Below are 15756 nucleotides of genomic sequence, written 5' to 3'. Positions count from 1 at the left end.
AAGACAATGTCACATACCTTGGGATAAAGGTGTGTAAAGATTTGAATCAAAGAAGCCTGTTAAATTTTGACCCTATTATTGAGAAAATTAAAAACAGATTCAATATGTGGCTTATGAGAGATCTGTCCCTATATGGACGTGTTCTACTCTCAAAAGCAGAAGGGATTTCAAGGTCTGTTTATATATCTATGTCAGCAGATGTTCCAAACAATGTGGTCAGGGAATTAGATAAAATACTTTATGATTTTATTTGGAGGAAGAAAATACACTATTTACGGAAAGATATTATAAATAATAATAGAGACTTTGGTGGTCTTGAAGTTTTAAACTTTACAGATCTTAATAATGTGTTTAAGATAAAATAGATAATTGAATTTATTAAAAATAAAGATAGTGTATGGAATGTTTTCCCCAATTACATATTTAACTCTTTGGGTGGCATTCATTTTCTTTTAAAATGCAATTGTTTGGTTGACAAAATCCAAGTTAAACTGGCAAACTTTCATAAGCAGGCACTGCTGGCTTGGCAATTAAACGATAAACATAACTTTTCACCGCATCAGTATTTTATATGGAATAATAAAGATATCTTGTACAAAAAAAAAGTCAATCTTTAATCAGACATGGTACGACAATGGAATTCTTACTGTTAGTCAGTTGCTTAATGAACAAGGTCAGCTTTTAACATATTCTGATTTTCTCAATAAATTTATGATCCCTGTGAGGCCAAAAGAATACTCTATTATCTTTGATGCAATTCCTGGCAGAGTTGATTCACTATTACGAAATCCTGGATTGTCTCCTGTAAACGTTGATCATCAAACCAGTTTTTGTAGTGATACAATATTTATTGGGGATATTAATATAGTAATAGATAAATGTAGTAACAAATATATTAGAAATATTTTAAAAACAAACTATTTGCCTTGTTCAACAATGTTTTGGTCTACTAAATATGAAAATGTTAACTGGAAAAAAAGTATGGTCAATAACAAATAAATTTTTTATTAATAATAAAATTAGAGAGGTGTCCTATAAAATTTTACACAAAATTTACCCTGTCAAGGAGTTGCTTGAACGTTTCAATTTGAATATTGAAAACTTGTAAGAAGGCAACAGTTCGAAGATTGAGTGGGCTGGGTGTGAGGGGTCCAAGGTGAGTTTTTTAGGCCTTTTCCTCACTCTGGAGAAGTAAAGATCTTGGAGGCTGGGCAGAGGGGCACCAATAATCCTCTCAGCAGTCCTGACTGTCCGTTGTAGTCTCTTGATGTCTGATTTGGTAGCTGAACCAAACCAGACAGTTATGGATGAACACAGGACAGACTCAATGATAGCAGAGTGCACCAGACAGCCAGCTCTTTAACCTCCTGTCTGTAAGCAGACTCGTCTCCGTCCTTGATGAGGCCGATGACTGTAGTGTCGTCTGCGAACTTCAGGAGCTTGACAGGGGTCTTTAGAGGTGCAGTCATTCGTGTAGAGAGAGAAGAGCAGTGGGGAGAGAACACACCCCTGGGGGGCGCCAGTGCTGATGGTGATAGTCCTGGATGTGATCACATTCATGTGAAAAAATGGGCTAAAGCTAAGCCAAACTTTGAACATTTTATAAAAGAGATTAAACAATATGGTACTACATTAGACAAAATTAAGAACAAAAAAGCAAGAAAGGCCTATGAAGCTTTTTGTTAATTTAAATTGTTGTAACTTTACCCCTGGCATGAATTGTTTTACTTTACATATTCTTATGAATGTTTATTTGTTTTTGTACTTGTTGCGAGTTGTATATGCTTGTACAAATCTTTGTATAATTTTTGCATAATAAAAAAACAAAACAAACAAAGGAGCAAAATACAAATATATCTCTTCACACATCAAATGTATCACAAACAAATAAAAATAAAATATACGTCTTAGGACATAACACAACTCAAATCCACACATGCATAAACCCACACACACCATGATGTCTGTTGAAGGTATAAGGATGCTAATAGAAGTAGGTGGAATTAATGTTTGCTGCACTGAATTGCTTGAGAGTGGGCAGAGGGCTTGATGTTTATCTTGTTTTCTAGGACTGGGTCTGAAGTTGACTCTTTCCCTGAGCTCTCACTCTATCCTACTGTGCTGAGCCCAGATGACTTGCCTTGCATACCTGCCAGCCAAGTGGATGTGCATCAAGATGCATTTAAAGGTGAGGTGCACAGTCACCTAAAGAAACTAAGCAGTTCAGGTGTTTGAGGGAGTTCAGAAACAGTGCTTACTGGTTTAGAGAATAACTCCCTTTGGAGTGTACGTTGTGCTTTGTAACGTTGCATATCTTTTTAATGCACAAACGGCAACATTAGGCACTAAAGGAAAAAAAAAGCATGATAGGACCCCTTTCAAATTGAACCCCTTTTCCCAGTTCCAGAACCTTAGTCATCCCACATTTTCAGTGTCACTAAATGGGTGACAAGCAACTAAATTCCACACATCACACCAAGGGAAAGAAAACTGCAAAAACAAAGAGGCTATATGCAGTCTGCCCGTTTAACTTGGTAATGTCAGTAATGTCTTATTAAAAAATCTTTCCTTTTTTTCTTTTCCCCATATAGACACAAAAAAGCATGGTGGGAAAGATGCTGAAGTGGCAGTTGTTGATGAAGAGGCCATTTTGAGTTTGTTGGAAAACAGTCAGACCTTCCTCCCTCTTTCTCAGAGACCCAACCAATCAGTATTACTTGGTACTGAGACTATCACAACTAATATATCTGTTTCCACAAGCAAAAACTCTTACTTTTTCCCTAGATTGTTTTCACTGCATTTTTTTTCCTTAATCAGTAAAAATATCAAAATTATTTTTCTTGAGATACAAACTTATAGTAAAATGAGCATTTCTTGAGAACATATATTTTTTATCTAAATTCAATTTTGTTTTTAAGTTTGTATTTCTTATCACATTGACTAGATTTATGGTTAAAGAAAAAAAAATGGGAGTAGGAAAAAGTGAATTTCAAAATGTAATCTCTTAAAACAAGTCTTAATATCTGTTAATGTCTGTTATATGCTTTTCAAGTAAACCCATGTTTTGGATATTTATAATGGAAAACACTGATGAATAACAAAAATTATTATTTTGCAATACTTTGTGTGCATATTCACAATTTTGTTTTGGATATGTGTTAATATGCATAATTCCTCTTTTCGTGTACAGGTTCTAATTATATTTTCAAGTTTACATTTACATTTTCCACAATGTTTTAACAGACAGCAGTCAAGACCAGGCTATGGTTGATGTATTTGAAGCTTTGGCTGATGATGGATTTAGAGCTGGCAGGTCCAAAGCAGTGTCCCAGCAGCTGTCTGGGATTGCTAGCTGCATCTATAACAGTGATGATGAGGAAGCTGGGCCTGAGCTGGAGAAAGAAGAGTCAGAGCTCAGTAGAATCATGTCACAAAGATGGGACTGTGACATGCCAGGACACTCTGCTAGGCAAAGGTCTCCAGACTTCCCGTTAGGATTTTTGGAATTGTCTGTTATATGCTTTTAATTCTTGTTTGCATTATTATATAGTCATTTTAACAATAGTATACTGTTATTATACAATATTAAACCTTTCTTAACAGGCAGTCAGAATTAGACCTCTTAGGAAAACACTGGCTGGTCCACAGCAGATGGTGCCTGTGTGATGTTATGCCTGTCAATTATTTAATTTGATGGCATGTTATTTACTCATAATCTATGTTGCCTTCCTGCACAGATTATGTATGAAAGAAGCAAATGAAAGCTCCAGCGAAGAGCAGCAGGCCTCATCAGATGAAGAGGTGTATTGGAAGGGAAACAGTGCTCCCTTTACTAATCTGTCCATTCCACAGTTGGATGGAGCTGCAGATGAGAATAGTGGTAAGCAGAATTTTAATTAAGAATTTAATGAACTACAATGAAAAGTATAAATGCTTTCAGTACAGTGGTGTATACCTACTTGTTGTCATGTTTTCTGTAGATTCATCACTAACAGACAAAGAATCCTGGACACGCTCATCTCTAAAAGCAACAGACAAGATCCTTGGTAGCAGAAATGTTTTTCCAAATGAAGCTGTTCGTATGGAGCCACCATCTTCTGCTAAAATTGTTATTGAATACAAATGTGCTGAGCAGAAACTCAATCAAGAGGATTTAGCAGATAAGCATTTAAAAAGTGAAGAGGCAAACGAATGTTCAACTGGATTAAGAGTTAACAAAGAGGTGCCATATATTCCACCAGTTAAACACCCAATCCCTTTTAACACAGCAAATATACCTAAACTTGGTGCTGAAAAAATAAGTGTGCACTCTTTGTACACTGATGAAAACCAAGCCACTGGCCTTAATCAGCCAGATCCTGATGATTCAATTTTTGGAAAGTCTAAGCTTGCCCAGAAGATAAAAAAATCTACCAGTATTAAAAATGTGGTAAAGAACCATTTATCCATCCCAGAGAATCACAAGAGCTTCTTTGTATGTTACTCTGAGATGATGAACTGCCCCACCAAGACTAAAATGGAACTCAGTCCAAATGACTGCAGAAGACCTGTGATAAGTTTTGACCAGACACAAAGCCCTATGAAAGAGAGTCAGGCTTTGGGCCCTCAAGAAGTTGAGACAGGACAGGGTAAAAAAGAGGAAGATGTCAGCAAACTGAAAATAAGATATGAGGATTACCAAGAGAATAAAACTGAAAGGACCATTGTGGCACAACAGGAGGCACACTACAAATTTTTCCCCAGCGTTATTCTGTCTAATTGCCTGTCCAGACCCATCAAAAAACAGGCTGGAAGCAAGACTGGGGATGGTTGCTCTGACTTAAACCATCCTGAACAGCGAAGGTCAAGGTTAAAGTTGATCAAAAAGAAAACAACGTTAGGTCAAAAAAGGATAAGTCCTGTGAGGACCCCGTCTCCTACGAAAGAGGAAGCCACAGCACTTCTTTCCAACACTTTAGGCTCCCTTAAACAGAAAGAAATGTTTAAGGTGGTTGACATGGAAACTTCAGATCCACCAACTGTTGAAGGTTTGACTGAGAACTCAGTAGAGGATAAACTTGCAGATATTCCCACCAAACTCTCTTGCACCAAGCTGTCCAGTTTGCCAGGTAGCAAATATACATTGCGGGCAAAAAGGAAAATGAGTTACGACAGTGAAAATGGAGATCAGGCAAGTTCTGGTTCTTTCAAACAAGATTTGGTGCAACATGAAGGCCTTACAAGCAAAGATCATGTCTTTAGCCAAAAAAAGAGGAAACTGACTAAAAAAGAGCCACCAGTCATCATTAAATATATAATCATTAACAGATTCAAAGGTCAGAAGAACATGTTAGTGAAGATTTCTAAAATGAACGCTGATGAAACTCGCACATTTTTAACACCAGAAAAGCTTGCTGAATACAAAAAGCTCGCTCCTCTCAAAGAATTCTGGCCCAAAGTGCCAGAGTCTACAGCAGTGAAGTACCCGCTACTTGAGCCGAAAGTAAAGAAATGTCACAAACGAAAGGCTAAGGTCAACCCAGTGTCAAAGAGGGCCAGCACCTCTCCAAAATCTAAGTGTCCACGAGCTGGTCAGACTAGGAGGGCGAAGCATGCAAAAGCACTGATAACTTTACCGAAATTACCCCCTCCATGGCCTTGTTATAATGAGTTCACAGATGACTGCTGTACAGAGTATTCTGATGTCATGGTGGAGTTGGGTTATTTGTCAGAAAGAGCCTCCAGTCCTACTGATTCAACCCCACCTAGATGTTGGTCTCCTACTGAGCCCTTACTGGGATCAAATTCAAATCTCATAAACCCCCATAATGATCCATGTCTAGGTTCATCCTATCAAGTACTGGCTCCAAAACCATACCAAAGAGGTCTTTGGGATAGAAGAAGAAAACCCAAGCTTAAAAAGACTTCTGCTACCAGCCCAAAAAGACAAGCTAACACTACAACAGTCAGGTCAGTGAACAAAGATTCAGTGAAAACTAAGGATTCACAGAGAAAAAGTATTCGAGTGGCTTCAAGGAGGCATAAGAAACGTTGTGAAAGTATTGAAGGAATTGTTCTTGAAGATGGCACATCTACCTCTCAGAAAGACAGGATGCTGAATGAGAAGCAAATCCTAAGAAAAAAACAGGTCCATGGTGAGGAGAGTGATAATTCACAGGCTCCACATTCAGTTAACACTGCACCTATTACTTCCTCATCTGATGACTTAACTCCTTTCCAACATCCCAGTTCTCTAAAAAGTAGTCAAGAGGACCTTACTGTCAGTTGTTCAGGCTCTCAAACAGAGGTCACCAGCACTGGAAAAAAATCTAATCAAGATGTTGTTTTTGTCTTCAATGCCATTGCCTCAAATGACTCACAAAAAGACTCACAGATTGTCCTCAATCCATGTATTGAAAAATCTTCGAATCTTATTCTTTCCCCATCCACCAAGACTGTAGGACATCCATGTTCTGTCATCACATACAGCAGTTCCAATTCACAAAATATGAGTCAAGATGGGACTATCACAAAGAATATTTATAAATTCAAATCAGAAGTCTCTGGCCATGAAGAGAACCCCAGAACCATACAGCATTTGCAGTCAACCAGAAAAACAACCATAAAATCAAGAAGGCCGCAAACAAAAAAGAAAGATACCATAACTTTATTGGAGTCTGTCGATGGTAGATCCTCCCTTTTGCCCTCTGCTAAGAGTGCAATTAAAGCTGGATTTCACACAGGTCTCACATTGTCCTCAGACCCTAAAATTGAGGAAATGTGTGTTTCTGAGTTGCCTTCTGGGCTGGCTGTCTTGAAGGAGCTTCTCCAGAAGAGGCAACTCAAGGCAGGACAGGAACCACTTGAAAGGGATCATGTGACTGAGGATATGTCTTCTGCCAGTCAACATACTGATATTCCCAAAACAGCCAAATCTAAAACAGCTCATTCATCAACATCAAGAAAACCAAGGGGTTCAAGAACTAAAGTGCCAAAAGAGTTACAGTTCAAAATCAGAAGTAATAAAATAAAACAGGATGATTTGAGAATTGACCATCTTTCATCAGATGACAGTCCTGTGCTTTTCTCTGATCCTGGCTTTGATAGCTGTTGCTCAATTGAGGATAGCTTGTCCCCAGAGTTCCCAGACAATTACAGCTTTGATATCAATGCCATTGGGCAAACAGAGTTCTCCAGTCTTTATTCTGGTAACCAGTTTGTGTTAACTGATAGAAACTTGCCTCAGAAGTTCCTCAGTGATGTCAGTCAGGAGGCAATAAATGCCCTTGTTGGGTTAGGGGACAGGACACAAAAAGTGTTTGATGTTGATGAGAACAGCAAGCATGAACAGGACTGGCATAAGTCTGGGACTCTTAGTCCAGAACTCTTTGATAAGTCATTTTGTGAAAGTGGCAGAGTTTATCCCAATAAAGTATCTCTTGATTCAGAAAAGATCTTTAGCAAAGATTGGGGGAGCTCTTTAGGTAAAATCCATGGCCTCAGCCACTTTCAGGACTTTCACTGTGAAAAGAGAGATGTGTTGCTTGACCCAGAGCCCTTTTCCCCCATTACTTCTGCTTCTTTTGCATATAATGGTGTTTCCCCAAATAGTGATCCCCTAGATGGCAGTTCAGCAACACCAAGCAGTTCCCCACAGTCCATCAACTCGCTGTCCCAGCTGAAAAATGGAGGTCAGAGTTCAAAGAGTGGAGGAACTCACATTCTCAAACCTCTTATGTCTCCACCTACTCGGGAAGAAATCATAGCTACTCTGATGGAACTGGACCTCTCAGAAGCCACCTACCAGGAACCATTCTGCAGTGACCCATCAGATGCACCCTTGAAGCCAAGGTAACATTTATGATGGAAGCCCCGCATGGGTTTTGTGTTTTTATATTCTTTTAAGTTGGACTATGAAATCAAAAGAAGTGATCCATAACCTTTTCACTGTTCTTTTTTTCCAGGGAGGTTGGTGGTCGGAAGTTGATTTTGGAAACCAGGCTGGCGAATGAACTAGTTGAATTTCATGGAGACTTATCTCAAAACGGTTTACAGTTTTGGAAAGTTGCATTTTCTGCAATGACAAATCAAGACTCTGCACCAAACCATGGGTGTAAATCCTCTATACTGACCAAGGACCAAAACCCATTTTATGGCAGTGATCAAAAAGTGATCATGCTTCCCTGCAAGTGTGCCCCAAGTCCAGAACAGGTGCAGCTCTGGCTGCAGGCCAAAAAACAATTTGAGTGCCTTAAGAGTAATAGGAAACAAATGGGTGGTCAGACAATTGCGGAACTGAGTACATATGACAGGACCTCACCTCAAAATGAGGACTTTAATTTACCTTCCTCAGAGAATCATGATAAAAGGTTTCAGAGTTGGGAGAAAAAAGATGAAAAGGCTTCAGAGTTGCCGAGTATCAGTAGGAATGGCTTAAGATTACCACTCCATATTTCACCAGTTAAGGCAGTTTCATCTAACTGTAGCCCTAACAGTGTGAAATGTATCTTGGACATGGAGACAAACAAAGGTTGTCACATCACTTCTCCAAATTCTCCTGATCTTTCTACATTGCAACAAAGGCCAGCTGAGATTAAACAAGATGAGGACAAGGAGGGTTTGACTGATATATTACAATCCCCCAGCATGGACCAGTCTCAAAATCTCAGTGACACATCACTTGAAAATGTACAGCCAAAGGACCTCTTGAGTCCATCAGTTTTTCCTTTTAAACACCTAGTTTCTGATGTCAAATGCTCTTACCTGCTCCATAGCACACCTGTCCACCGGAGAAGCTACATTGATGACGATGGGTCTAGCTACAGTCCAATAAGAAATGAAGGTATAGTTTTATGTTTTTTCCTTGGAGTTTGAATCTTTTAACTAGAAGTTGTTCAGCTCTGTTATCGATAATGGGTTCACAAACATTTTCAGACTGGAACCCACCTAGAGAGGAAAATCCTTTTGTATTGAGATCATTATAAAATTGGTCAATAACGATGATTAGCTGTGCAAATTTTTACTTAATTTGGATTGATCCAGCAGCCTATAACAGCAGAAATAAACACGACAACAGCCATTCAGTGCATTTCGCTAATAGTTCTGCATGTTCTGCTTTTCTTTGTGTGAATGAATGGCATAGTTTTGTCTCCTACCAAAGACATGAACATATGAATTTCATCTCCAGAGCTACTCTGACAGTCACTTTTCACAGTTTCATTGAGAAAAACTACCATCAAATACACATTGGCTATGTTTACATGCAACCAAATAATCCATTTGTAATCGGATTGACGGCTCAATCGGACTGAAAAACCTTTATGTAAACACCTTAATCGATCCGATTGAGCTCGATCGGAATGAAATTTCGATCGGATTGAAGTGGGTGGTTTATTCCTTTTCTAATACGATTGAGAGTGCATGTAAACACTCGATCGGATTGAACCCCGAAACTGAAAGAACTGCACATGTGCAATGACGCAGAAATGGAGTAATGACGTATGACACGCAGAATGAGCGGTTCTTCCTTTTGAATAAAGATTTGAAGCTTGTGACATATAAACGCGCACATCAACCCGATCACTTTCTTTAGCGTTCATGTAAACACTACATTCAGATTCATCAATCGGAATGAATTCAGTCCGATTGAACCAAAAATTGTGCATGTAAACGTAGCCATTGAAACTCAACGATCTTCATGGCACACTGCCAAAATAAAAGTTTGGTTTAACTCGAAGAAATTATGACATAAATATTACTAAAATGTACTTCTCAAAGTAATAGTATTATTATTTTTAAGGAATATACAACCAATACATTTTTGTTCATAGTTTATATAGTTTTGTTGTGCAGCATCTTATTTGACAAAAAATAAAAATGCAGTGTTTTGTTGTAAATTGTTATATTTTCAGTCATGCTTATTTGTCTAACGCAGTCATGCTTATTTGACTTTATTTATTTTCTAAAAAGATGATTACTAAGCATTTCTGTTTAGGTACTCATTGTAAAACTCTTTTGAATTTGTGTTTGTACAGACCTAGAGCCCAGATCAAAGCGGCTACATCAAAAGGGTAACAAAAACAAAGATGCTTTACGGAGAGTTTTGCTCACCACACAAATGAAGGTCAGAGCAAAGTTAACGAATTTTCTCCCGAAGTTTCAGTCTTATAATCCTTGTTTAGTATTATATAGGGTTTTTATAGCACATTCATTATATCCCATACAGAATCAGCTTACCACTATGAATGTTATGAAGAGAGAAAACTCCCAGATTGAGGGACCATCAATCTGTAATTCATATGGCTTTAAAGTCAGTATGCAGAACTTGCAGGAGGCCAAAGCATTGCATGAGGTAGGATCTGGTTTTGCCTGTGTTTTAGTATGAACTGCTTTCATTAAACTGAGTAATTGATCAAACTTACATAAATACTTAAAATTCATTTTTAACAGTGGGAAAAAAAGCTTTGTTGTCTTCATGTCATCTCACGTGGTTATAAACTCTAGTTGAAATACCATGAAAATAAACATTTCTCATCATCTCACATTTTAATCCCCCTGCTATAGGTACAGCACCTCACACTGATGAGCATGGAGCTTCATCCAAGGACTCGTCGTGACCTTGAGCCTGACCCTGAATTTGACCCAATTTGTGCTTTGTTCTACTGCCTCAGTTCTGATGTCCCTCTCCCAAATTCTGACACTACCCAGATGACAGGTGCCATTGTCATTGATAAAGATTGTTGTTCTTCAGCTCAAGGTGAGATTGGTGTTGCGTTTGTTTATTACTGACGTGTGTACCAACTGTAACTTAGAAAAGCACCAAACTATAAATCAACTTCATGTTAATCTGGCTGCTTGATGTTGAAGGGATAGTTCAGCCAAACATGAAAAATTTGCCATCTACTCATCTTGAGGGTGAGTAAATGACAGAATTTTCATTTTTGGGTGAAATATCCCTTTAATTTGACAGATGACACATGACAGCTGTCCAACAACCATTTAGCCGATTAGTGAGGAATTTTCTTTTGATCTTTTGACATATAAGAAGTCGTAGTATTTTCAGACTGTATACTTCAGATTATTTCCTGTATGTACAGTGGTTCTGAGTCCATATATCCTTAAGAAACATCTTTAATCAGACTGGACTACTAAACATTGACTTGTCACTTAGACAACTCGGTTATTTTGAAAATTATAAGAGTTTAATTTTGCACATCTGAAGTGACAATCCATTTGTCAGTTGCTTGACTTTTTTGTATTTTTTGTTTTGCTTTGCGCTAAACATCAAATGCTGTGTTTCACTTTCAGTGAGGGCAGACCAGTGCTGGGTAGATTACTTACAAATTGTAGTCCGTTATTGTTATTAACATGAAGTGCATTAAACATTATATATGGCAAGGTTTCCCAAACTGGGGTTCATGATTTTATTGAAAAGCTCATAATTAATTAATTAAAATTAAATAAAAATGTAAAATTACAATAAATCATTTAAAACGAACAACAATCAAAATATAACAAACTAAATGTATATAAAAAATTTTTTGCCTGCATGTCATGTGACCAGTAACCAACGTCACGAAATCATGAACATGCTAATATGTTATTAACTTATTACCTTAAAATCTCAGGGGGTTGTTCAAGTAAATATATTAGTTGAAAGAGGCTCAGCTGACAAGAAAAAAAAAGGACCAGATTCTAAAATCATATTGAGATATCTTTAATGCTTCTTGAGTTACAGGTATGCAAATTTTGGAAAGTAATATTTATGCCACTCAGACATGTATGTTCTATGCAGTTGTTTTGATAGAGGGAAACAAGATACATTTCTAGTTTCAACGTTATTTGTTCTTCAGTCTAGGGCTGGGCGATATGGCCAAATCATATTTCGGTATTTTTTGGCTGAAATGCGATATACGGTATATATCTCTGTATTTTCTACATTTTCTATTTGGATTAAAATTATTTATTTGTTTGTTTGTTTGTTTTAAATGTATTTATTTATACAGCGTGCCCAATGTCGTCCAGTGAAACAATGTTTATATTTTATAATGAAAACAAATATAGTGAAAGTAGGCTATACTATCCATTATGTGCAAAAAGGGGGCTAAAATCACTTTACATTCTAACATTACTAAAAACAAAAATAATGGTTTTTAAAACATAAGTTCAATTCACTAATCTAAAAATTAAAGTAAAACACAAGAGCACAGATTAATTGCGTTATATTTTGATTACCCCATTACTGTTATCTGTTATCATAAAATACACTTGTAGGTTTAAAATTCTACGTATGACAATTATTGCACTCCTGTTCTATTGTGCTCCGTCTGTTTGGCGCGCATGCGCGTGGCGGCACTCCTTCAATGAAGTCTGTGAAGTTAATTCTGGCATAGGATCCTAAGGTTACTTCGACTGAAGCGACAACACTGAGTCGTGCAGCTCCATAGCACGGCTAGCAACACAATACTCATTCCCGTATCTCAGGGAACCGAGGTTACGTTAGCAACCGAGTACGTTCCCTTTCGATATTTCACTCGTACTGCGTCGCTAGATGCTATGGGAACCAATACAATCACACCGTGCTATGGATATGTGAACTTCCCTTAAGCACACAAGGGGCTCAGAGGGACAAGTATAATAGGGTAAGCCCTTCATGTGACAAACGGGCTAGACTCGCAGAGGTCACGCCCGGTCTGCGTAATCGTTCCAAGAAAAAACTTGTACAGCCTCGGCACTTAGGGAGTTCAGAGAGCGTGCAAGAAGTAAAACAATTCTGGCGATTTTGAGCGTGTCACAGCAAAACCTTCCTCAGAGCTAATCCCGCCTTCTGGCAGGTGTGTGCCATCTATGCAGAAAGGACTCTAGCCTGTAAGGCAGGGACGTCCAGGTTGTAAAACCTAGCAAATGTGGACGACGAGTCCCAGCTGGCCGTTGCACAGATTTCTGTGATGGACACACCGCTAGACAAGCCCAAGAAGAGGTCACGCCTCTGGTGGAGTGGGCTCGTACTCCAATGAGGCATTGCAGGCCCAAGGAAGAGTATGCTAGTGTAAAAGCGTCAACTATCCACCGGGAAAGTCTCTGCTTTGTTTGCTTCGGTGGCCGCACCAAGGGTCATCCGGTCACAAAGAGCTGTTCTGACTGCCTAAACGAGGCGGAAGGCTCAATGTAAATTCTCAGTGCCCTTACGGGGCAGAGTAAATACAACTCTTGGTCCTCCTCCGAGGGAGGAAGCGCAGAGAGTGTAATGACCTGTGCTTTAAACGGAGTGGAGAGCACTTTAGGAACATAACCATGCCTTGGCTTCAGGACGACCTTAGAGTCGCTGGGCCCAAACTCAAGGCAAGAAGGGCTCACAGAGAGCGCCTGCAAGTCTCCCACTCACTTGACCGATGCTAAAGCCAGTAGTTTTTCAGCGGTCTTCAGCGACTGGACCCGAAGGTCGGTTGACTGTAGTGGCTCAAAGGGAGGGCTCTTAAGAGCACTCTGAACAGTGTGCAGATCCCATGTAAAGAGGCGAGATGGGTTAAGCCTCCTGGACCCCTTCAAAAAGCGGACAACTAAGTTGTTCCTGCCCACCGACTGGCAAGCTATAGGAGCGTGAGAAGCTGCTATAGCCGCTACATAGACCTTGAGAGTGGAGGGGGAACGACCCTTATCCAGCATCTCTTGGAGGAAGAGCAATATCAATGATATGTCACAGGATACTGGGTCTTTGCCACAGGCTGTACACCAGGTGGAGAAGACCGACCATTTAAGGGCATAGAGACGTCTCGTAGATGGGGCTCTAGCCTGAGAAATTGTATTTAAAACGCTCTCGGGGAGATCTGCAGGCTCCCATCGAGAGGCCAGAGGTGCAGAGCCCACAGCTCGGGCTGGGGTGCCATAACGTTCTGTTTGCCTGAGAGAGGAGGTCCCATCTCAGGGGAATGGGCCACGGGGCTGCAATGAGCAGCCGAGACAGCTCTGAGAACCAAGGCCACTATGAGAACCTTGTGTTCTTGCTCCCTGATTTTCCTGATTACCTGAGGGATCAGGGCGTTTGGTGGAAAAGCATAAAGGAGGAAGTTGGGCCAGTCATGGGCCAACGTGTCCTTGTCCTTCGAAAAAAAAAAAGTTGGGCAATGAGAGTTGTCTTCTGAGGCGAAGAGGTCGACCTCTGCCTTCCCAAAGATCTCCCAGATTCTCTGAACCGTTTGTGGATGGAGCATCCACTCCTCTGAGGGGACGTTGCTCTGGGAGGGGACGTTGCTCCTTGGTTCAACCTGCCCGGCACATGTGTTGCTCTCAGCGAACGCAAGTTGAGCTGAGCCCATTCCAAGAGGTGCTCCACCAGAATGAAGAGGCGCTTCAAGGAGAGCCCTCCCTGGCGATTTATATAGGACAACACCGTCATGCTGTCCGAGTGGACTAGAACGTGGTGACCCCTTAGGTGTGGCAAGAAGGTCTAAAGGCCCCGACACACCGCCAGCATTTCCAGGCAGTTGATGTGTAGCCAACTTTCCTCTTTCGACCACAGGCCGAAAGCCGGTTTGCCTTAGCACAGAGCTCCCAAACCCATGTTAAATGCATCTGTCGAGACAACCTTCCTTCTGCAGACCATTCCCAGAGCCACGCCTAATTCCATCCACTGAGGGTCCTTCCAAGAGGCCAGAGCTGCCATGCAGGCCTGGTCCACCTTGATATTCAGGCATCCGTGACACCAAGCGCGGGACAGAACTCGTGGTTTCAGCCAGTACTGAAGGGGCCACATACGAAGCAGGCCCAGCTGTAGCACCAGAGATGCAGAGGCCATGAGGCCCAGCATCTTCTGAAACATCTTGAGAGGGCAAGAGGCTCCAACTTTGAAGGAGGCCGCGAACCGCTGTATGGCCAGTGCACATTCTGGCGAGACTACCGCCCTCATTTGAGTCGAGAACTGCCACACTTCAGCTTTGTACACAGAGGCGGGAGTTGGAACAATTCTTTCATCCTTCATTACTAGCAGCAAACTATATTAACACTAAATAGTGGCATGTCCTTATGCTAGTATTTCCTGGCAGTAAGTTCAGAGATAAGACTGCAATCTAGTAGGGATGCAACGATTATAGTTTTTGTTGGTACGATTATTGTCTGAGGAATAATCACGGTTTCACGATTATGACAATTAATATGCATTTATTAATTTCACAAAATTATTAATGTATAAAATCACATGTACACTCTTTAGATAGTAAAGTGTTATTTATTGCTGCCTTTAGAAACAGAAATAACACAGTAACCAATAATACAGCACAAAATAATAATAATAAAGACAAACAAATGTCTGTCTCTCCAGTTGGAATTAAAAAGGTGACCTCTGCTCTGTAAACATCCATGTCAGTATTTCCCTTTTGAAAATAACTAATAAAAATAGATGACAAAAGTATTTAGTGTTTTCAGTTTGTACATTCTTTACATTTCTTTTGGACCTGAGGCAGAAAACTGGAAACATGGTGGGAAAAAAAAATCTTGTTTGTTTTTGACATGCATAATACTATAAAAGGGATAATAGATAACCATGTTAATATGTATTATTAATATAGGACTATTAACTTTATTTATCCCACAGGGGAAACTATTAATAATGAGGGGAATAAACTGAACTATCATTGTAATCAACTGTCATCCATATGTATTCATTTTAATAATTTTTATAATAATTCATATGATTTTACATGTGGCCTGCCTGAGAAAATCATGTCTATTATTTTGGTTTGTGAGATCGGAGATCGCGCTGCGCACGTGTACAAACATTCA

At 39.7% G+C, this 15756-nt stretch overlaps 1 protein-coding gene across 2 annotated transcripts in view; it reads left to right on the top strand.

Moving 5' to 3' along the window:
• Nucleotides 1–15756, top strand: part of LOC107712405 (DNA polymerase zeta catalytic subunit-like) — a 59861-nt gene that overhangs the window by 11441 nt on the left and 32664 nt on the right. The window contains exons 7-15 of one of the 2 annotated variants that reach the window (XM_016517649.1): nucleotides 2070–2188; nucleotides 2592–2720; nucleotides 3244–3475; nucleotides 3738–3880; nucleotides 3981–7830; nucleotides 7944–8821; nucleotides 10014–10102; nucleotides 10205–10330; nucleotides 10543–10735. In XM_016517649.1, coding sequence (XP_016373135.1) covers nucleotides 2070–2188; nucleotides 2592–2720; nucleotides 3244–3475; nucleotides 3738–3880; nucleotides 3981–7830; nucleotides 7944–8821; nucleotides 10014–10102; nucleotides 10205–10330; nucleotides 10543–10735 — 5759 coding nt within the window. The remainder of the gene's footprint in view (nucleotides 1–2069; nucleotides 2189–2591; nucleotides 2721–3243; nucleotides 3476–3737; nucleotides 3881–3980; nucleotides 7831–7943; nucleotides 8822–10013; nucleotides 10103–10204; nucleotides 10331–10542; nucleotides 10736–15756) is intronic. The other variant, XM_016517656.1, reaches the window with a different exon arrangement.

The sequence above is a fragment of the Sinocyclocheilus rhinocerous genome, unplaced genomic scaffold, assembly GCF_001515625.1.
Source record: "Sinocyclocheilus rhinocerous isolate Xijiao unplaced genomic scaffold, SAMN03320098_v1.1 scaffold2418, whole genome shotgun sequence".
In the NCBI taxonomy this organism is placed as follows: Eukaryota; Metazoa; Chordata; class Actinopteri; order Cypriniformes; family Cyprinidae; genus Sinocyclocheilus; species Sinocyclocheilus rhinocerous.
The sequence above is the reverse complement of the archived record's forward strand: the minus strand, read 5'-3'. Positions and strand labels throughout refer to the sequence as shown.